Below are 22417 nucleotides of genomic sequence, written 5' to 3' on the forward strand. Positions count from 1 at the left end.
AAAGTCAAAGAAAAGGAAGGAAAAGGACTGAGGAGAGAGTCCTGCCTGCTCTTCCTCTGGGACACAGTCAAGCTGGGCCTTGCTTGGGGCCCACTATCTAACTGCAGTGGTCACTATTATTAACACACATATACTCTGTTGTCTCACTGTCTCACGTCTAATCCACCCTATAGTTCTTTTATGGTTGTGTCATGAAGTAAATACAGACCCTTTTTTACGATGATTTAAACTTCCTCTGATCAACCAACTGCTGTGCGTGCCTTCACATAACCGCTGTTTGTTTGAACTCTGCGGTGAGTGGTTATTGCAGGCGTGGAAGAAGGATATAAATGTGGGACAATTGTGTTGTTCTTGTGGTTCCATTCACTTCAACCACTTCCTCTAAGCTGGTCCATTTCACTGAATTGAAGTGGAACCACGACATTCTTTCTGAGAATTTCAGGTGAATAAAAAAAGGTCAACTTTGAAGTTTATGATATTTCACTAATGATGCCACACTGGCTCTGGGGAGGAAGGTTAGGATGAATCGAACAAATCAAACATCTCAAGAACATTGTTTACGACCATTTTTCTTGTTTCCTGTTTGGATTTGACCTTCTCCAGGGAAATCCATTCAGGTTTGGCTACGTTTAATTGAAGACGGTAAAAATGACCCATGAAAGTGTGAAAAGCTCTGTGACAGGCTGGTGATCTGTCCAAGGTGTAGCCTCTTGTCCAATGTTGGCACCCAGCAATTTTTCAATTTTAATTTTTCTATGGACTTTGCTGTAGGGAGAGAATTATGGGGCAAACTTCAGTTTCCTGTTGGGTAAATTGCTGCTAATCTGCAAGGTAAAGCATTAAATCGATCTGCCATCTGTCTGTCTGTCTCTTAGTAATACACGTAACTGTCATACAGTTGAGGGGTCACTTGACAGGCTTTAAACTTGGCAGGGGAATCACTAAAGACATCAGTGTGTGCAGTGGCAACTTTTGACATAATGTGGATGAAAGAAATGCAGGAGATATTGGATGAAATGTAACAAGAATCATGGGAATTGTTTTCCAAGGAAAGATTCAGCTGTAGCAAAAGGCAAAGAAAAGTCGTGCTCTTAAGACAACAAACTGGCAACTAGTATTACCGAATATTGACGTTTGATAGGAGGGTTGACCCAGAAGTTGTAGCTTTTTTTGTAGTACACAAATATGATTGCTCTTTTTCTACAGTATGTGTTTTACAGTGCACACTGACATAAGTGGAAGTCATGCAGGTGACACTGTGTAACAAACAGGAGAGCTCTACAGGTCGTTGCTCAAAGACTCAAAATCAAACTCAATTTCACAGTCGCAGAGGCAGCTACAATGAACAATGTCATTAAAAGACAATCAGAATAAAAATGACTATAAATACAGATGTGGTTGAGTATTAATATTAATATTAACTAACCCTAACACTACACAAAAACATATAGAAACATTAGTATGTTTAGATATTTCATTGCACAAATACTGCATATTAACTATAAAATTGTTTTATTGACATTATAAAAAGTCCTCTGGGAAGATAAGATTTTTAAGAGCTTTGTGGACCTTGACTTTGTTGCAAGAAAACTATTAATATTAACATTGTGTGAACAAATACTTTAGCAATTAATGAATTATTTTTATTCAGAAATTAATAACTTTATTAATATTCAAGCATGTCCAATGTCATTTGTTGTTCTTTTTATTTTAATAAGCATAACATATACCCAAACATATGTGAACGTTTGATGATGGGACAGTGGCTCCTGAAACATTGTGACTGAGCTCCATCTAGTGGTTATAAAAGGCGGTGAGGACGATTGGACTGTTTACAGTGCATGACACTGTAACGACATGCAGGGCTTTCATGTAGAAAATATGTACGTGTCAACTTCTGACTGTGTCACCCCACAGAAACGTGTGATAACAACCGCCTTGCCAAATTTTAATGATTAAAAACAGTCAATAGTGTTTTAAAATTCAGAAACATTCTCAGCTCCAATGTCCACGAATGTTGCTGTTCATCAGAAGTATAACGTAAACACTTATACAGCTGCAGTCCTGCTCTCTGTCTCCCTCTTCCTCCATCAGTGGTACTGCAGGTGCACAGCAGCAGTCCTAGAACCTAGAGCAGTGTTTCCCAAGCCTGGTCATCAGGGAACACTGCCCTGCATGTTTTAGATGTTGCCCTGCTTCAACACACCTGAGTCAAATGCTCTGCAGAAGCCTGGTAACGAGCTGCAGATCTGAATCAGGTGTGTTGGAGCAGGGCAACATCTAAAACATGCAGGGCAGTGTTCCCTGAGGACCAGGCTTGGGAAACACTGACCTAGAGTTCAACAAGAACATGTGTGCAGACCCCAGAAATCACACAGTGAATTCAGGAAACAAATACAAGTCATTTATTTAAATAAATACTTTGTAACAAAAAAATATTTTGGTTAAAAAACATTAAAAATACAAGTTGTTATGCAAAGTTTCTTTGGCACAGCTTTGATGGTTCCAGCTGAACGTTTTAAAGGCACCGTCACACTTTTCATCAGCTCTTAAAACTGTGAGAGTCACTTCACTCACTTCCCGTGAAGGAAACACTCTCCGTGGATTTGCTCACATGGGGTGAGAAGATGTATAAATCAAAGTGTTTCACATCAAGTTCAATTTAAAGGTTGAGTTATTGATCAAAGCTGCAACCAATACATTCCAGCATAATGTAATCCAGATAATCTGAGAAAGAACTAGACTGCTGCACCAGACCCCCCCCCCCCCCGTTTCTATCTTTGGATAAATCTGACCTGTAACCGGAGGCGTTGGGTTCAGCTATTGTCCTAGCTGTGCAACCAAAAACACAAAAGCACCTTAAAAGAAAGACATTACCTCAGGTGATCTGTCGTGTATGGTACAAGTGGGAGGGGCTCAGAACAGAGAGCCACTATCGCAGTATTTATAGTATAGTATTTCAATGATCTGGGGATGAAACTCAACACCACCTGCATCATCCCACTGCTGGTGGAGGTTTCTACACAGCCAACAACAGCTAACGTTTCCCTCATTCCATCAAAGGTCTGCAGATGAGAGGTAGCATTAACTGCTCAAGCTTAAATTCAGAAGTTGGACTTGATGTGAAAACTGTTGCTCAGATTCTTCACAACCTGGTGAACTGTGTGACTGTAACAGTTGTAAATGTCTTATTACACATGTCGACAGTGTGTGAGATCAGTTGTTTCCTCAAAGTCATTAACGCTAACTATGGCAGCTGCTTCAATGACGCTCTCTTGGATTATTTTGAGCAAAGATTTCATTCACCGAGTGTCAGCGGATTGGAATTCAGCTTTCCATCAGTGTTGCAGCCGGAGGGAGGCTCCACATAGTACTTACAGAAATGATAGATTTGCACAATATTAGCTTTCCAAAAGCAGTCAAACACGCTGCACTGCCTTGTGTTTGTAGAGTGTTTAATTTGAAAGTGTTTCATGTGGTTGTGAGTGTTACCCTTTGATTAAAAACTAGAATTATATATATGATACAATTCTAAATACAGCAAAACGTCATAAACATTTTAAATCAGTATTCAAGTAGCTATCATTATGACACATGTGCTTTGTTATTTGAAAATACAGTACATTTGTGCTTGGCTTACAATATTAAATTCTGTGACGTGAAAATGATTTGGCTTCATTATTAGTGATAGTGAAAGTCTGGTCCAGTGCAATAGACCATGGCTTCATCTGTAACTGACATCATGTCATACGTATACACCATATACAGTACAGTGGGGTCTCATCATCATCATCATCATCATCAGGGTTTTTAAAATATAAAGTCTGTAGTGATTTCACATTGTTTTGAGATATGTGTAGAAAATTGTGTGTCAAAGTCACACACACACACACACAGCAGCATGTTCACACTGTTTAAGACGGTCAGTGCGTTTCAGTGTGTGACTCAGCATCTTTATCACCACACCCACCTGCACACACACACACACACACAGAATCAGTCATTTGGCATGTGGGTTGACAATGACTCCATCGTCCGGCAGATCTGTGACGGGCAGGTCGCTCGTGTCTCCTGCTGCGTGGTCAGGAGTCTCACAGCCGCTGGTTGGAGGCACATCGGGAGGAGGTCTGTACAGGATGCTGGCTAACATGTAAAAGGCTATCGAAAGAATCTGAAATGAAAGGTGTGGGGGGGGGGGGGGGTGAAGACTGTAGTCAGAGATGAAGGGCATGTGCAGATTAAGTGAACAGAAAACAGAGACACAGCTCATTAATGGTCACAATGTAGTAATTACAGTCATGTTTTATGTCTGGACTGTGGAACTGATCAGAGTGGATAAGCTTATGACTCTTCCAGTGACGACACTCTGACCAATCAGTGGCCGGCAGTCTGACGACGTCACATTTTAGTATCGGCTCAGCTGAGCAGAGTCGAGTCAAGTAGTGCTCGAACTGTCTAATGAAAAGGCGCCAGAATGGTGGCCTAAGAACATTTAGAAATGTATACAGCACATGATGTGATACTGGCACCAGTAATTATACTTTATAAATTATACACAGTCCTACCTGTGCAAATCTGTGACCATAATAACTGAAATAAAGTATTACCCTAACTACGATGGAAGCTGTGAAACAGCGGCGGCTCATGGCTGAGTTCTCATAGAGATAACAGGAGCCAAGCTCACTGCTGTGATCCTGCCAGAGGATGCAGGACTTGTCAATTAGAGAGCCAAACACGATGGGTCCTGGAATAGTACCTGTGAAGAGGACAGCAACACAGATTAGACAAGAGCATGTCACGGTGTGGACTTCTGGGTTTGAGATTTATCCAAAGACTAAAGTTGACTTACCAAGCAGGCGAAATAATATTGACTGGATACCAAGTGCAAAGGACTTCTGGCTGTCTGGCACGCACCTGGACAGGAAGGTGTTAGTCAGACGCGATGCTGCAGCACAGATTAGCACTGTTGTTCATGAGAGTCATTAGAATTATTCTGTCATTGTTCTTATCTTATCTGCAGAGGCCATGAGTACAACCTATACAGCAAACTATGACGACCATAGGTGAAGAAAGTATGCATTTTCCAATGTTTGCTTCCACCACAATCCATAACTCTTAAAAACCAGTCGACCTACCTGAGTGTTGCGATGACTGTTGGGATGCTACACAGGAGTGCAAACATGGCAGAGAGGTAAAAGAAGGCGACGAACACTGGCAGGATGTTGCAGGAGACGTCACACATCCCCGCCAGGGCATAACCTTCCTCGCCCCCGGATCCATTACCCAGCAAACAGCTACAGCCTGAGTAAACCTATAAACACACAGACGTGTTCATTGGCCATTTTGATGTAGCAAGTGGTGAAAACACGAGGCAAAAGATCAAAAAGAAGAGAAACACAATATGCAAAAATAAAGGAGCAACAGTGTAAAAGAGTTTAGGAGAATCTGCAAATGTTTTGTATGATATCTGTCGTGTCTCCCGTCACGGCAGCCCCTCCTCCTCCTCCTCCTCCTCCTCCTCCTCCTCTGTTTGTGCTCTGTTTCTCGTGTCTGTCCGTTCCCCCTGTCTGTGTGCTCTGTGTGGGTGTGGCCAGATCGTCCAGTTTCTACAGCGTGGTAACAGTGTTGGCCAGCTCACTACAAGTTATTTTTTTCCTGCGTCCCATTCACCTGCCTGCTTTTGCTCATGCGAGTTCTTTAATCCCCTGTTGGTCTGCCATTACAAACAAAGAGACACTGACTCCTTTGCCCCCTTCACCAAACCATGTGGGATTCCCAGATTCTCCAGAACTGTTTCCCCACCTGCACATTTATTCACCATGTCACAAATAAATATTGACCTTAACTGCATTACTGAGTTCTGTGTCTTGCATTTGGGTTCAGTCCCTGTTGTTACATAACAATATCAACTTTTTATCCATATGGAACTACAGGTTTGAAAGCCTTAAAACTCTATTTTTGAGAAACAGGTCCTAGAGCAGGGGTGTCAATGAACGTCTAGTCTGGTCAAGAAGTAAAAAAACACAAACAATTCAGTAGTGAGTGGACGATATCATCATATCATTGTTATCGTGGACAAAATTGTATTGCAGTGCAGTCGTGTGTCCTCGGTTTTGATGCTACGGAAATGGCCACCCTAATTCTACATCTAGATTTTGGATGTGTACACAGACCAGATTTTACGCTAGAAAATATTTTTGATGGTCCATGTGGCTGATAAGATTTCATGCATAATTAATGCTGGACATACAGTATTCTTAAAGAGACGCAATTAACAAGAAACATGCACATACACACAAACCCGTGCACGCGCCGGACACGCGCCGGACACGCGCCGGACACGGGCCGGACACATTTAGTGGTGGCTATCTTCCCCAGTCAGGGTACATTTCCTTAAAATCTCTTATGACTGTTTCACAAGCAGTTTGGAAATTCAAGCCTTCACACAGAGCTGTCATGAGTGGCACCGCGTCTGAGCTACAAATTCATTGGTCTTAATTGGTCACATGACCACATGATGACACGGGAAACTCTCAACGAGATAAAATAAAAAAAATATTTTAAAGCAATCGTTTTATAGTTCTATCTCATTGGTGTCTGAATGTTTAATACTTAATCACTGATTTAATTATTTGACTTTTTTTTGCCGGCCAAATTCGCGTGACGGCCACACGGTGGTATAGTGGTTAGCACTCTCGCCTTGCAGTGAGAAGACCCGGGTTCGAGCCCCGGTTGGAACAAGGGCCTTTCTGCATGGAGTTTGCATGTTCTCCCCGTGTGTGCGTGGGTTTTCTCCAGGTTCTCCGGCTTCGTCCCACAGTCCAAAAACATGCAATGTGGGGATTAGGTGAATTGGACACTCTAAATTGACCATAGGAGTGAGTGTGAGAGTGAATGGTTGTTTGTCTCTATCTATGTGTGTGGCCCTGCGATGGACTGGCGAACTGTCCAGGGTGTACCCCGCCTATCGCCCGATGTAGCTGAGATTGGCACAGCACCCCCTGCGACCCTCTGGTGGAAGATAAAGCGGTAGATGATGATGAGATGATGACAAATTCACGTGACAGCGACCAAAAGGCGTCATACACCGGCTAACGTAAAGCCTGACACGGACAATGACCCTAACAGAAGTGAAGTAAGATTGTGAAAAGTGACAGGAGCATTGTGTGGACCGCACCTTTTTGCTGGTGGAGGATTCGGTTTGGTTGATGGAGGAGCAGCCAGCATAGCACTGGGAGTAATACGTCACACCGTCTTCTCCACACACGGGGTTATACAGCTCTCTGGCACAATCACACTGTGCATTGCAGCCCGCCGTTAAGTTGTGCCGCACAGGAGAAGAACTGCAGACATGCGAAGACAAAGAGACGGACAATAAGTGGAGGGAGGACGAGTCACAGGAAATAATGATTCCTTCTTCTGATGTGTAAAAACACATTCGTTTCACAAATCAATCCGCTGCCAACTTCTGCTTCATTCACTCAAACAAGTACATTCATTAATAATTTCATTTGACACAGCAACACACAGTGTTAGTGCATTCAACATAAATCTGAAAAGTTACACAGAAGTGTGTTCATACAACTTGTTAACTTGAATTTATTGAATTCATGTGTGTCACAAACTGTCTTGTGCTACACAGAGACTGTATCATACATTTATTAGTGTGTGTGTTTTAAGTGAGGCTAATGCAGAAGTAATTCAATGATGTTTATGATTTAAACCAACAATCGTCCATTACTGTATTTGCCAACAGAAATGAATTAAGTTAAGTCAAACTGCTCATAAAACTTTAGTTTAAATTAACATCATTTGAATTTCATTTACTTTGTAAACTTGTTAACTTTACTGTGAATGAGCAGTTTGTGTGTTATAAATGGAGTTTTTCTTGGGCAGCAGAAGAGACTGGACAATAAATACATGTATTAAAATGAACCTTCTCGTGTCTTAAAAGTTAAGATTTCTGGGGTGGAAAAAATGAACTTCAGTTGGAAACACACAAATGAAAGTTTGGCTTTTGTGACAGTCGTGACAGGATAATTAACTGTAGCCTCATGTCTAAATATTTGAGGCTAATGCAACTTTAGAGAGTAAACATTACATCTCTTAGTAAAAAAAAACCCTGGTAAATATTATATTTCCCTCATTTAGTGTGTGCTTTATGACAACTTCAGAGAGTAAACATCGTGCACCTGTTCTTGAGCTGCATACTGCTGGGTTTGTCAGACAGATGTTCATACTCGTCCAGCTGCCGTTGATCCATCACACTGGACTGGTATGACACCGTGACACCTGCCACCGCTACAGTGGGGCAGTGGAGGAGCAACGGGAAGGTGAGGAGCAAACAACATAGTGTACATGTCATGCAGAAGTTGATGATTCCCCGACAGCGAAGGTTCAGTCTTTTCACAATGTAGCCTCCCAGAAAGGTGCCACTACATCCTGCTGGTATCACGATGATTCCTTGGGAGGGGAAGGAAAAAAAAAACACGTAGGCGCCCATTTTAAAACATGAAAACATGGTGCGATGTGACCGGTAACACAGACAATTATTTAGCCTCACTGAACATTTTACGACCTGTCATCACTGGCAGACGTTGGCTCTGATAATGGCGTTCCACTGCTGCCGTCACCCATCTACATAAAAGGGTGGAGGCAGATTTCTTACAGGAAGGCTCCAGAGCAGTGGTGATTGCTTTAAGACAGCAAGGGAAGCTCTGCTTCTTCAAAAATGTCGTCAACAATTCAATACCAAACATGCACTAGAACATGATTAGAACGTGTCACTAGTTCAGAATCAGTCTGAGTCGCCTTACGTGGTTTTCGTATTCCCGTAGCAGCCTGCGTGTGTGTTATTTAGACCAGTGTTTCCAAACCCTGGTCCTCAGGGAACACGGCCCTGCATGTTTTAGATGTTGAACAGCTCCAACAACTCGTCATCAAGCTCTGCAGAAGCCTGATAACGAGCTGTTCATCTGAATCAGGTGTCAGGACCAGCACTGACTTAGACCATTAGACCATAGACTTTTTTTCATTTGTACAAATACACTGTAAATAAAAACACTATTATATCATTACAGTTTTATCATGTGTCCTTGTTGTAGTTGTTTGAGGAACGGATGCAAGAATGTATGTATAAATAACTTTACTTCTGACTAGTAGCCTGCTGAGAGGAGTTCACAGGTTGCTGAAATGTGTGTATGTGATGTCCAAAATGACAGTTTAGAGACATCATGAAATCGCATTCGAACTTAAACAGCAACTTGATTGTGAAGTTAGTTTCAAGATGGATATTCCACAGATTGATTCTTTCAGTTCAGGATTCAGGATTCTGCTTTCTGACAGATTTTAAATTATATTTCTACATCAGACACAATTTTGTCTAAGTGAAATCCTAAGTCACAAAGACAAAAATATAGGTAGTGTTAGAGAGTGATACAGTGTCCACAGTGTTTCGTGCTTAGAGGAGCAGCTATGAGGTGCATTCAAGAAACCCTTGTTATTGCCAATATTATTTTTTTTCTTTTTTAACTTTGGAACCTGTCTGGTTCAGTCTGTACTGACTTGTATTGACCACGTACCTAACAGTGTAGCAGCTTTTGATGCGCTGAGACTGAACTGCGACTGAAAGATCTTTGGACTGAAGGTCGCTATTCCACTGGCAATCGTAGCTTCAGTCGCCGAAGCCAAACACAGGAAGAGGAAAGTGGGGTTCCTTAAGAGCAGCAGCACTGATCTGGATGGAGCAAGGGAGGGAGAGTGTTAGGAAGTGTTAAGAAACCCTTCTTGTTCTATGGCTGTCTGTCTTGTTTCCCTCTCAGTGTGAGTGTCTGTGGGACTGTCTGTCTTTTCTCTTGCAGGCTGAGCGGAGATTTTCTTTTGTTCTGTTTCCCGCCTCTACCTACAACTCACCTGCCGCACCTCCTTTAGTTCCTCCAGGTTTTGCCTCAGCCTAGAGAACTAGTTTTTTTAACCCCTTTTGTGGACTGTTCTTTCTGCTTTGATTCATTAAAACAACCTTTTGTTTTTAAACTTTGACTGTATCTGGTGTTAGCCTAACAGAGAGATAGAGAAACCCATTGCATAAAATGGGCTAAAAGGATCATAAACAACACATCACACCCTGGTACCTATTCTTCACCTCTGGGAACATCTGGAAAGGGGAATTATTTGGGATTATTTAATAATATAAAGATGGACAATGTATAGTTTTGTCATTATCATCATGCAACTCAAGTAATAGAACTAGATCCATGCATGTAATAAACCTGGCACAATATGGGTTCAAACATGAAATAGTACATAAATTAGGGTTCCACTCCAGGGTCATGCTGTTGTTCAAGTGTAAGTGTAAGTCACACTAAATACTTGACCGTTTAACCTTTTTGTTTCCCATATTTTCTGGATGTGTTCCAATAAAGTGATTGATTAAAGTGTAATCTGTCGTCTCCAGGTTCTGCATATTCACATGAAGAAGCTGCATGTTTAGAAAGAGAATCTAAGAATATTCAGTCCAACACCTTGGCATATCTTTGAGAGTTTTCCCAAACTGCGGGTCTAAGGCTGTGGCATGGCTTCCATGTTTAAGCTGGTGGGCCTCAGACACCCGCATGGCCAGGTGCTCCTGCGAGCCTGCAGGAAGAGACAAAGCAAAGGACACTATGTTCAAACTGGACATTCCATATTATCTTTATTTAACCTGCTGAAATATGTTTTCTGCTCTTTTTATCTGTTGTCTTGAGATTATTATCATCGACTTCTCTCAAACATAAACAACATTTCTTGGCTGCTTGTGTGCCCAGAGCATGAAGATATGTTCAAAATTAAAATACGTCATTCTTTACTGTTTAAATAAACTCAGAACAATGATGTAGCATAAACAGCATCATATAGAAGAATCCGTGTTGGCTAAAACAACCTATGTCAGTTTGAGCTTCTGCTCCCTGTTTGATTAATAAAGGAAATTAACAGTTTCCAGTTGGGAAAAGCTGTGAAGTAGAAGATAATGACTATGTAACATCATGAACATGTAAGTATCTTATACAACCAAGGCTCAAAGGACCAAAACATCCCTAGATGTTTGTGTGTTGTGTGTTCATGCATAAGTAAGCAGTGTTACCTGGTAGCTGTTGAGGGAAACCCAGAATGGGGAATGCTACGAGTGCAGTTGCTGCTCCTGCTGCAAGGAAGCCAATCCACCAGGCACCGACCCACAGTGGGTCCTCCGTAGATACCTGTGTCCTGTGATAACCAACGATGCCAGGTTCTGTTTTATTCATTTGCAGTTGACAACCGTTTTACCAGCAACTTTTACCAGTGTATTTTGATTAGGAATGGCAACGGCAACTTTACAAACTTGCCTTTTTACATTGAATTGATTATTTCATATCTAGAGAAGTTCAGTAAGCTTGAGGAAACTTTTTGAATTGTTAATTCACCTGCTAGAACAAGAGGACGCAGAAACACATAAACAGTGAGTAGCCTAATGTACGGAGTATTTTATAGAAATAATCAGCAGTACAGTATTTTGAAAAGACAAGATTTATCATTGTGAATCTTGGATGGTAAATTGGTGTGCTCTCCTACTGATCATCTGCCCCACTCTAACGTCGTTCACCTGTGTTTGATTATAACTGCTTCCCTGGTGTGTTTATTCTCTGTGTTCCTCAGTTTGTTTTTCAGTTCCAGTTCCTCCTGTTTCAAGACTCATTTTTAGTTTTTTTCAATCATGCATTTGGGTGTAAAATGCAACAGTATCAGTGGTGGGCAGATGAACTTATTAACACAAGTAAACAGTTTTGACTGAGGGATCCAGTTTTTTAGTTCCAAGGCCACACAACGGATATCAAAGCCCTGACTCCTCCTCTCTAGCTAATGCTTATCGTCTTCCTGATTTGCATTAAATGGGTAACGTACTTTTACGTTAATATTAATGTCTATAGATGCAAATAAACAACATTTATGAGAATACATTCTACATTTGAAGAAGGACGTTTGCTACAACTCACACGACGTTGGTATGTGTAAAGATGCTGAGGGTGTATCCTCCCAGCATGTAGCCTGCAGCCGGACCCACGATGCTGGCAGTGTAGAAGATTCCTGGGGGGGGGGGAGGGCAGAAACAAACCATGGGTGTGTCAGTACAGTAGCTGTTTACTTCCCTTTTCCTGTTCAAAAAGTTAAAAGTTGAAAAGGCCCCATTGTTTTCCACGTTTACATTTCGTGAGATAAAAAGGGAGCTTGAAGTGAAAAACTGGCCCTCGGTGATAATATTACAGTGGCTTTTATTTAGCATCTTTTTGCTTGTGTTTATCTTTAAATCAATCGTTTAGATTGGGCCTTTTCAAAGTGGGCCCCAGGGGGCCAACGCTGTCCCGCAAAAGGGTTTCATTTGGCCCACAAGGCTTACATTACAACTAGATCAGTCGTATCTGCAGCTTTCTTAGTTTATTAGCGCAATGTGCACTATAGTTTTAAACGCTCATTTTAAGAAACAAAACTAAGAAGATATTTATGGAAGAGGGTACATTTTCTACTTCAAAGCCGTTGAAACAGAAACATGCTGAGCTGAACGATTGTACTCACCTAAATACACAGGTGCGTAGCTGGACTGGACATTCTCATCGAGGTATGTGACCCCTAATGTGTAGAGAGGAGTACCTCCCACACCAAGTAGAAACTGGCTCAGCATGAACACAAAGCGATAACCGGACAATCCCCCTCCCTTGGTCTCCTGGGCCGGGCTGGTACTGTTGGCAGAGCACAGTCCTGTTCGCTCGGACTGACTGACCTGGTAGGGAGGTGTGGTGAAGTGAGGCAAGATGAACATTATGGAACCCACAGCCATGATCAGCAACCCCCATCCCAACCAGCGAGGCTTGTGCCCTGTCCCGCCGAAGTACGTGACGAAGGCCAGGCAGACGCAGCAGGCGATGTCGTAGCAGCTGACGATGAGGCCCGCGTCGTGGCTGCTCAGGTCAAAGCGCCTCTCAATGGTAGTGACCACAGTGCTACTCAGGCCAGAGACAATCAGGCCCTGAAGGAAAGCGTTCACACAAAGAAAGAACAGCACCCAGCGAGGAGTGTTGAAAAACTGAAGAGCTTTGGGTTTTAGAGTCCCCCAGCCATAAAACTCATCCGAGTCAGCAGAGTGTAGTCTTGATCCTTTAAGAGTCTCTGCACTGGGTTTAGCTTTTTCCCCATATAACTGGTCAGGGAGTGTGGAAGCCACAGTATAAATATGAGGGCCATCACTTCTGAGGCTGCTGGGGCCTGTAGGGCCCAAGCCTATTGGGCTGCCTATGTGAGGGTCCACAGGACTAGGGGTACCTAGAGACAGACCTCCATTAGCAGAGGACTCTTGTAGGTCCAGGAGCTCCTGCATGGAGCTGAAGGAGGCATCAGCATTTAGCAAGACTGGCATTGCCCCTTTGAGAGCACTGCGGGAGTCCTGTGGAGGAGAGGGTCGGTCAACGTGGGAGACAGAGTGATATGAGGACCGCGCTTATCTATTCCCAGCATGTGTCGTGTTCTCCATGCGTCCGAGGTGCTGAGTGTATCTGAAGGCTCTTCTGCTGATTCTCATTATCTGTGTGAAAGCTGTACGAGTGCCGGAGGCTGCGTCATTCTGATGTAGGAAAAGAGAAAACACGGAGAGATTACATTCATTATCAACAACCCATTTGATTACTTTCAGCTGTGCCATGAATGAATGATGCATAAGAATTAGAATGAACTGCAAAATGAATGTCTGATTTTGTCACATGTTCAGGTAAAATGTTTTGTGCCAATAAGGAAAAGGATAAGGATAAGGATCAAAATAATACTGTAGCTGTCCAAATAACATATGCAGCACGCCTGTCAAGATACATTGAGAAAAGTTGCTTTACATCATTAATATGGAATTAAAAACGATTGATGATTACAAATGAATGCAATTTTAAACGTGAAAAAACTATTGAACCTCTGCATTTGACAGCCCTTCTAATAACAAAACGTCTAAATAAGACACATTTGAAAAAAATATCACAAACTGAAAATTGAGACTTGAGAAGACATTTCTTCTTAAAACCTGCTGATCCTTTTGATTATAATATTCTGTATGAAAGAATGAATAAATGAGATACAGAAAATAATAGAAAAAAAACCCTACTTTAAAACATATTCAAAAAGGAGTGGGAAATGTCACTTTAATTATTATTAAATCATTAAATACAACCACGTGCAACCTAATTCAAAATGAAATACAAATGTACACATTCACTAATCTGTCATGTGGCCTTGGTTAACTTGAAAGCCACAATAAAAGTGGGATGTTTTATTAGTAACAGAAGTATAAACACCACAGGACAATGCTGTCACTTTACCTGTGGCTGAGTTCAGAGATGGATTCTGGGGCTCAGTCTATTTAAGCTTTTTCTAATGGCACAACACAGCCCACAAAGAAATGACCATGAGACATGCACTTGCACAGAAACACACAGGCTTCATTACGCAACCTGCAAATCTTACACACGCGCACATACACACACACACACACATGCACATGCACATACACACACACACACATGCACAAGGGCAATGAAGCGTGCTAAGCACTCAGAGCTCCAGCGAGCACAAATACAGATAACAGTTTCGATTAAAACTGCCAAAAAACATGTGCAGAAGAAACAGTATGATAACATAGTTTTCATTTTATTCATTAGTGCAAGCCGAAATTTCAGTAAACACTCACAGTATTGTTTATTTTAAGTTTTTTTTTTACAGCTTTACAAAGCATGTGAGTGTGTTTTAAGTGTTTTTTACCTGTGGTACATTTTACTTAACAAATCAGTATCAGTCATGCCGCAGCGGCACAGATACTAGTCGCGACAAGTTCATCGGTCTGCATAACCACGAGATAACCTTCTGTAAACGTTAGTTTTTGGTTTGTATCTAACAAAAACCTTTGGCGAACCGTGGGCTTACATTATTTTAACATTTCACCTCTAGTTTCAGACATGAGGTGATGCTGGAGGAGCTCTCTTACATTAAACTGTACATTGAGAAGAATAATATGCTTAATCTTATCATACCACACAAGTAGAGGCAGAGCGAGCTGACTAACTAACTTTCCCGTCCAGAGAATACACAGTTAGGCAAAAAGCAGTTCAACATTAGCCTAGAAATCTAGAATCCCCCTAGTGGTAGCGAATTTGATTGCAACCAGGGTTCCAAAACTCTTCCACAACACACCATATGCAGAACACTTGCCCATGGACTCCTTTCCGTCGCTCTGACTACGGCACTTTTTCCGTTGCTCTGACCAAGCATTATGATGTAGGCCTGGTTTGCCAGGCTAGTTCAACATTAGCATTTGTGCAAGACGGCTACAAATACCTTGGGATCCAAGCCACCAATGCCTACACTGACATAACTGCTTGGCCAAAGGATAACATAGAGGACACTTAAATTAAGCAACAAGTCCTCCAACTGAAACGTTTTAGCACATCTGTATTTTTCAACTCAACTAAGTACTAAGTGTTAGTGAGATTAAGGTTAGGGATTAAAAGATAGGGTTTAGCAGTCAATGACAGACAATGGCATACAAAAACAACTAGTGTATAACATGGGATTGGAACCTGTGTCAAATTACAATGTTTTAACCACTAATTGAACTGCCGGTGGAAACCTCACCCAAGGTACCAGATTGTTGTTATTTATTTTTATTTATTTTATGTTATTGTGTTATTGTTAGTTTTCCAGAATAACTGTCACTGTCTGGCATTTATTTACAATTTACTGAAGGTTAAAGTAGTGTATTAACAATTTAAAACACTGCAGTTGTACACAAACACCAGATTTTGCGTGTTAAATTTGAAATTCAGTACAACAGTATAACACATAGTTAAAGTAACATTTGTTTGAGTCTTTTTTGTCTCAATGTCCAAAAACAGGCCCCAAAAAAATGCTTGGTGTTAAAGGGTTAAGACGAGAAAGCTCCTCACCATGTTCAATATAAAGATTATATTTCAATACCAAGTTTTTGGAATGTTCCAGAGTCATAATGTGTCGCCTGGACAATGTCGGCTCATCCGGACATATTTAATATTGACGACTGCAGATTTGTGCTCTCGCCTTCCCAGTGGTAACTTGAAACTCCAGGATTCATGGTCAGACTGATCAGTCTGGTCGAGGAATCTTCTCTGTATACAGAGCTACAGTATGTAGGGGTGTGCGATATATATCGTCTAAGAGTGCAATATCATATATATATATATATATATAAAGTAAGTTTAAGTTAATAAATAAGACTTGTTTTTCTTGAACAACTTGTTTTTTGTCAATATTATCATTAACATCGAATATGCTGTTACCAAGAGCAAGCTAGTACAACAGCCTTCGATGCTTCGACAGATTTTTAACACATTTTTGAGGATTGCAAAATATCGCCAATTATCGTTATCTGCAAAATCCCATAAAATATCGGGATATTGATTTTCATCAATTTGGAGTTCACCGCTTCAGTGACTTTTGGATCACTATGAACAGGATGACATGGTCAATGAGTTCATTCTTCTTTCCCTTCATTTACATTATAGTTATAATTTGATAAGATTGCATACCATAATAATGTAATAGAGCAAAAAGACAAACCTTTAACAACTAGTGTTTCCAGGTCATAACTGCCCATAAAAACACAAACACTGATATTGAGGCTCCTACCTCTGTTCACACAGATGACAGATGAAATCAGGTGGCGATAGCGTGAAGGAAAGATGGAGAGACAGAGAAGCCTGTCTCTCTCTAAGCTTCTTATAGAGTAGAGCTGAGGCTCACACACCGTGCCTCAGTGAAAACCTGCAGACAGCCTGAGGGGAGGGAGGAGATCATATCAACCTGTTAACAATGCACCACGGTGAGGTAAGACCTTCCATCTCACTTTTTAAAAAGAAAAAAACAAAACAGCTTATGAATTAAAGACATGAATAGAACAGTTCTCACGTTTTTTTTTATTATTTCATTGCGATTTACATCTTGCCTTTTAATGTCTATTTTCAAAGTGTCTTATTTTGGGGTTCGCTCAAGAAACTTATTTGTCTTGGACGAGGCGAGTCTTTCCTGTTTTCTGATGCACAAAGACTTTAGAGGCATCGAGGGGAAGTCTCTCATGTGGTTAGCACACACACACACTCACAACAAGCGCCTTTGAAGAAGTCAAACTGCGTCTGCACACACTGGTGTGAGATGTAGGAGTAAAATCGATCAACACGGTGCTGAATTACACTGAAGCCCAGGTGTGATTGGACTGAGTCAGCTGTGAGAAAATGTGACTGTTTATGCTTATTTAATTCCAGGAACTCGTCCTTTGAATGTCAACTTTGAAAAGCACACATCGCTAAATTAAGCAACAGTGCCATTGTGCATTTGGCCTCATTCACCCTGAGAACGTTTTGAGGCAGATTTATCAAACATTTAACGACTGATTGTTCAGAGAGGATAATCTGAGCTCTCACCCCTTTTTTTTGCTGTACAGCAGAAACTATTTTTGGAATATTTTGAACTTGCTAATCCACATATAGGTCATGGGGTTTGCATCTTCACCGATCTCACAATTCCTTTAGATCAGTGCAACATCTAAAACATGCAGGGAAGGGGTTTGCACCAGGATTGGGAAACACTGCTTTATGGTGCTTTTCCACTATGCAGTTCCCGCACGGCTCGCCTCAGATCAGACAGATTCAACAGCACCACTAAAGCTCACAAATGAACTGGAGGTTTCAATGCATCTTTACATGTTTAGTGGCGAGTTAAAACAAAACAATGTAATTTTCATATTATTCCAAGACCATCTGAAAATGATTTTTTTGAAGCTGCTTCTCTTTCAGTCTTGTATAAAGTACCTAAAAGGGATACTTTAAAACTACAAGTATCTTCCCTGAAAATGACTTTGGTAGAGGTTGATGTCACTTTTTATAACTTAAGTACAGTAAATGTCATATACTTTAATGACTTTTAGCAAAAGTCATTTTCTGATATAAAATGTACTTGAGAGAAGAGTTAGGATTGAGCCATGGTAGCTCAGTAGTAGGGCAAGTTGTTGTCCAACTGCAAGGTTGTGGGTTCAATTCCTGGCTCTGCTCACCTATGTATGTCCTTGAGCAAGAGACTTAACCCCGTGTGAATGGGTATGAAAGATGGTTGAATGGGTGAAACCTGCAGTGTAAAGCAGCTCATCAAGACTAGAAAATCTCTAGAACACCAACTCTCCTTCTTCTTCTGATTTTATTTGGTAGTAACGAGTAACAAAGATAGCGAGAGCTGGGGTAATGGAAGTGTAATGAGCTTCGCGGCTCAGTGATGTAGGTTTTAGGTTTTCAGGTAGTTCAGCTGGTTCCACATGAACAGCTCACTCCCTTCAGTCCCTGTTGACTTCATTCCTTCATCGTCATGTGAGCTTTTCTCTGTGCTAAGTAGGAAAATGCCTCCAGACAATTGCACACTTTTGTCAACTTCTAGTAGCACCGCAGTGGAAACACAGCACACCATGACTATTCCCTCTGACTGAGGGGAAAAAAAGCTGCTTGATAGAGACACAAAGACTCCTAAAGGCTTGCTGCCTCCTGGTGGTGGTGAAGTACACTGGTATAAATGACTCCCAGAAGCAGCAAATCATGACAGATTGTTGGTTACATTTTAGACAAAGTCACTCTGGACGGTTCTGCGTGATGTGTGTTTTTATATTTAATCACAGGGTACGATTCGATACGTAACACATGGTCCACGATACCAATAATATCACAATACAATGATTCTGTGACAATCATATAGTGATGCATCACAATATCTGTCTAACGGAAGAAAACAAAAAAGTCCATGAAAAGAAACATAGAGAGCAAAGTGCTTAAGGTCTATGCGTTGAACGTAGATGGAGCATCTCTTAACGTAGCTTTCTCCACCCTTAATCTGCTGTAAACTCACTCTTCTTGAGAGAAGAAACTGGAAGAGGCTGTTTACTTTAGAGCGCCTTCATTTATAAATTAAAATATCAATATTTGCCCGGTTACATAAATGCTTATGTTTACATGAATAAAGAGAGAGAGAGAGAGAGAGCGTGTGTTAGAGTTCTCTGCGGGTTGGGCCGGGCCTCTGGCTTTTTCTGCTCATAAAACACATTTCTTGCGGGTTGTAAATTATATGTTGTTGATTGTGAATCATCGATGTTCAAGTGTGGTGAAGAGTAAATCTGGGAGACGGGTGCTGCGTCAACAACAAAGAAAACACCGCACTTCGATCAATGGGTCGTTGAGAACTCTAGCATGTGTCAACATTAAGGTAAGTGATATTGGCTGAAATCACATATTGGAAAATTAAAATAACATAAATTCAGATACGATCCAAAAACCATAAATATCGTATAAAGGCTTCACTAAGAACAAGCTACCACCGACATCATGTGACCCAAACCTGTGACTACTTCCGGTCCATTGAGCAGTCACTCAAAATCTCAGTAGCCAATCAGCAGGCAAAAACCAAAGGACGTCTTCATAAGTGACTTATCAGAAAAATAAAAGAGAGGAATTAATAAATATGCACCGACATTTACAGGAAGGTGGAACTGAAATGTTAATGTGAAAGAGAGAACCATGAACTTCCTCCAAAAACACAACTTCCTAGTCCCACATTTTCATCATTTTAAGACTGAAAACCCATGGCTGAACGTATTGCTATTTCCCCCCCTGAAATAGCATTTTTTAAGCAAACTATCATAGTACAAGACGAGGAGAGGAGACACAACAATACAACACAAAACCAAATAATTGACACACTATCATATCATGGAACGCAGCTACATGTTGGTATCTCACTTTTTTGTCCAATTAAAGAGTTTTATCCCAGGTGATTATATCGCAGAAGACACAGGAACCAGACTTGGCAGATGAAATGGAAATGTAATGGCTTGTAAATTGTGTAATCCAAATTAGGGCAAAGAGTGTTCTGGTACCATCTGTTTCTGTGAACTGGGTCAGAAAATCTTCATTTTACACCTAATTAGTTCCGCTCCATGTGAACATTGTGACATTTGCAATTTTAGACATTTGTTAGGTTTGCATTTGTTTACATGGTAACAATGTAAAAGCAGTTTTTCAGTGCTGACTGTTCAGGCTGAAATCGATGCTCATTTTGCTTCAGAAAAAAAATAAAATCCCAGATTATTTCTGTATATAAAAGTTAATATATCATAGCTACATGTTGAATTTACTCCATATCCTAAAGCTATGTCCGCGTTTGTTTTGAAGTACATGCAATGACAATATTTGCATAAAATATGGCTGTTTGTTTCAATGTATCCATTTCAATCCAAAGAAAACAAAGAGCGACTGTGTCTGTTGTTGTTGACAAGCATGTCTGCTCTGGACATGTGGACGTCCACGCTGCTGCTGCTGCTGCTGAGCGCTGCATCATCCATCCACAGCATCACCAGTGAAATGAAGAGATCCGCTTACCTTCAGTCGCGTTATTATGAATTAATCCGATTGCACTGGCATAACGTGCCGTTGTTTGTGTGTGACATCGGTTGTGCTGCTGGTTCGTGCCCGTCTTTTGTGCAGAGACCAGATTGTAACCATACTGCGGTGTAAGCGCCTCGGTATGGAGGGTAATCAGTGCCACTGAAGGAGGAGCGGCGGTGGTATTTCGTTGGTAACTTTAAAAACAGTAAGAGCTGAAACAAAGGGTTTCATCAGGGATACATAAAATATAGAAATATACTACCTAAAGAGAAAGAGAATATATATGTATATATATATATAAAACCCTACACAAATAGTTGTACAATAAAAATAATTAAAACAGGTCAAATCAATGTCTCATACTGCATTGAAGGCCAAAGACTAAAAATAGGTATAATATACAAATGGACAGTGAAGGGGCGTGTCTAGAGGAAGAGAAATATGCCTCACATAATGTCAGATAAAACAAATTAACTATATAATATTGAGTATTGTGCAGATGTCTCAGGCCAGCATTAGATGTATTGTTTTAGCAATACCATAAATACCATATTTACCATGTAATTGTTTCCTGGAGCAAATCCATACAACATGGGAAACATTTAGCAGTTTTAAAATGACAATTTAAGAGGTATCCAGTGTAATTTAGGCGTTTAGCCTGACCTATCACGACACAAAGCTCGAGTAGAACCCTAAAGTCTTGTCGGTAAGATTTGCAGCAGAGTTCATTCATTCTGGAAGAGTATTTTTTACAGAGTAAGATTAAATGCAGTATAAATGGCATGCGTGGGCATGTGATTTATTCATGTTGGGATGATAAAGGGAGGTTATTGGAAAAAAATGTTTTGTGAGGGAGTGGCCTCTTGCTCCAAAACATGGGAAGCTTTCACATGGCGAACATAATATAACATATCTTTCTATTCCAATTACCTAATATGTCATATGTGGTGTATGTGTTACTTTAATAAGTCAGTGACCTTCATGAAATTGAAATTAATCTTGAACCAGATCCTCTTAGCTCAACGTGCTGTAGACCCTGCAGAAGTGAAGACATTTAATTTGTTATTACAAAACTAGTATTGACGTTTGAACTTTGTACAGTCCATCATAGGTGAATTACACAAGTAACACAAAGGATTTGATGGACATGAGTCAGGGTGGTATTTAGGTACCAGGCCGGTGGGTAAGGGAACCCACAGTGACTGAGGGTGCATTCACACCAGCTCTTCTCAATCAAACCCTTGTTCGTTTGCTCGGAAAGTCTGGTTCGTTTGGGTAGGTGTGAATTCTGGTCCGCCTAAAAACCTAGGTCTCGGTTCGCTTCAAGTGAATGCAGGAAGCGGACTACAATGCAGGGCATTGTGGGTAAACACAACCAAAACATCCCATAGCCGGGAGAAATGGCTGAGCCCATTGTTGCAGCGTACATATGTCGTATGTGATGCTGTCAAGAGATTAAAAAAATTATGATCTGTAATTAACTGATCTAATTAATCTCTTTTTTAATCTTGCTGAGAAAAGCCCTCAGCGTGAGGTATTTTCATTTCAATGAATTATTACATTATTGTGGCAGATCAAAAGATTTTAGTTTAGTTTAGTTTGGCGAAGAGCTTTGCTATGGCTGGCTAAATTGCTAATGTCTTTGCTGCTAAACTTAGCTGTGGCTGCTAGTTAAACGTTTCTGAATCATTTTTGTGACATACATTCTAATACAGTACATTAAATCTCCTTAAGTAAAATAATGGTACATTTTGTAACAATGCCTCTGAGTGTGTTTTTAAAATAGCATGTATGAATGTATGGTTGGGGAATTAGAAAATAGAAGAATATAAGGACATGTGATATGATGATGAAGAAGATGATGTAATAACTGTATATCTGTGACAGCCTTAAAGGATGTATGTGTTATTGAAGTATGCATAGAG

At 40.8% G+C, this 22417-nt stretch overlaps 1 protein-coding gene across 2 annotated transcripts; it reads right to left on the reverse strand.

The window, feature by feature from the left end:
- Positions 1–3438: 3438 nt before the first annotated feature.
- slco4a1 (solute carrier organic anion transporter family, member 4A1) lies at positions 3439–20609 on the reverse strand. Of its 2 annotated transcripts, XM_058644203.1 has the most exons (13): positions 20487–20609; positions 16705–16850; positions 12586–13627; positions 12009–12099; positions 11120–11241; positions 10521–10632; positions 9582–9736; positions 8193–8463; positions 7178–7343; positions 5136–5311; positions 4850–4914; positions 4608–4756; positions 3439–4171 (listed from the first exon to the last, which is right to left on the reverse strand). In XM_058644203.1, exons 3-13 carry the CDS (start codon positions 13421–13423, stop codon positions 4001–4003), a joined length of 2316 nt encoding a protein of 771 aa, XP_058500186.1. In that variant the 5' UTR covers positions 13424–13627; positions 16705–16850; positions 20487–20609; the 3' UTR covers positions 3439–4000. The 2 variants fall into 2 exon arrangements, with proteins under 2 accessions (XP_058500186.1, XP_058500187.1); XM_058644204.1 differs by lacking the exons at positions 3439–4171; positions 4608–4756; positions 4850–4914; positions 5136–5311 and adding an exon at positions 5731–7011.
- Positions 20610–22417: the final 1808 nt, after the last annotated feature.

Source organism: Solea solea, chromosome 11, assembly GCF_958295425.1.
Source record: "Solea solea chromosome 11, fSolSol10.1, whole genome shotgun sequence".
NCBI classification, from domain to species: Eukaryota; Metazoa; Chordata; class Actinopteri; order Pleuronectiformes; family Soleidae; genus Solea; species Solea solea.

Bases quoted from the DNA above. Each gene is read 5' to 3' on its own strand.
- slco4a1 (XM_058644203.1), bottom strand. From the start codon at position 13,423: ATGCCAGTCTTGCTAAATGCTGATGCCTCCTTCAGCTCCATGCAGGAG. The intron at 8,464-9,581 runs GTACGTGGTCAA...TCCCCTCCCAAG, and splicing joins AAAAGCTGCTACACTGTTAG to GAATCATCGTGATACCAGCA. The intron at 4,757-4,849 runs GTAAGTCAACTT...TCCTCTTCACAG, and splicing joins AATATTATTTCGCCTGCTTG to GTACTATTCCAGGACCCATC.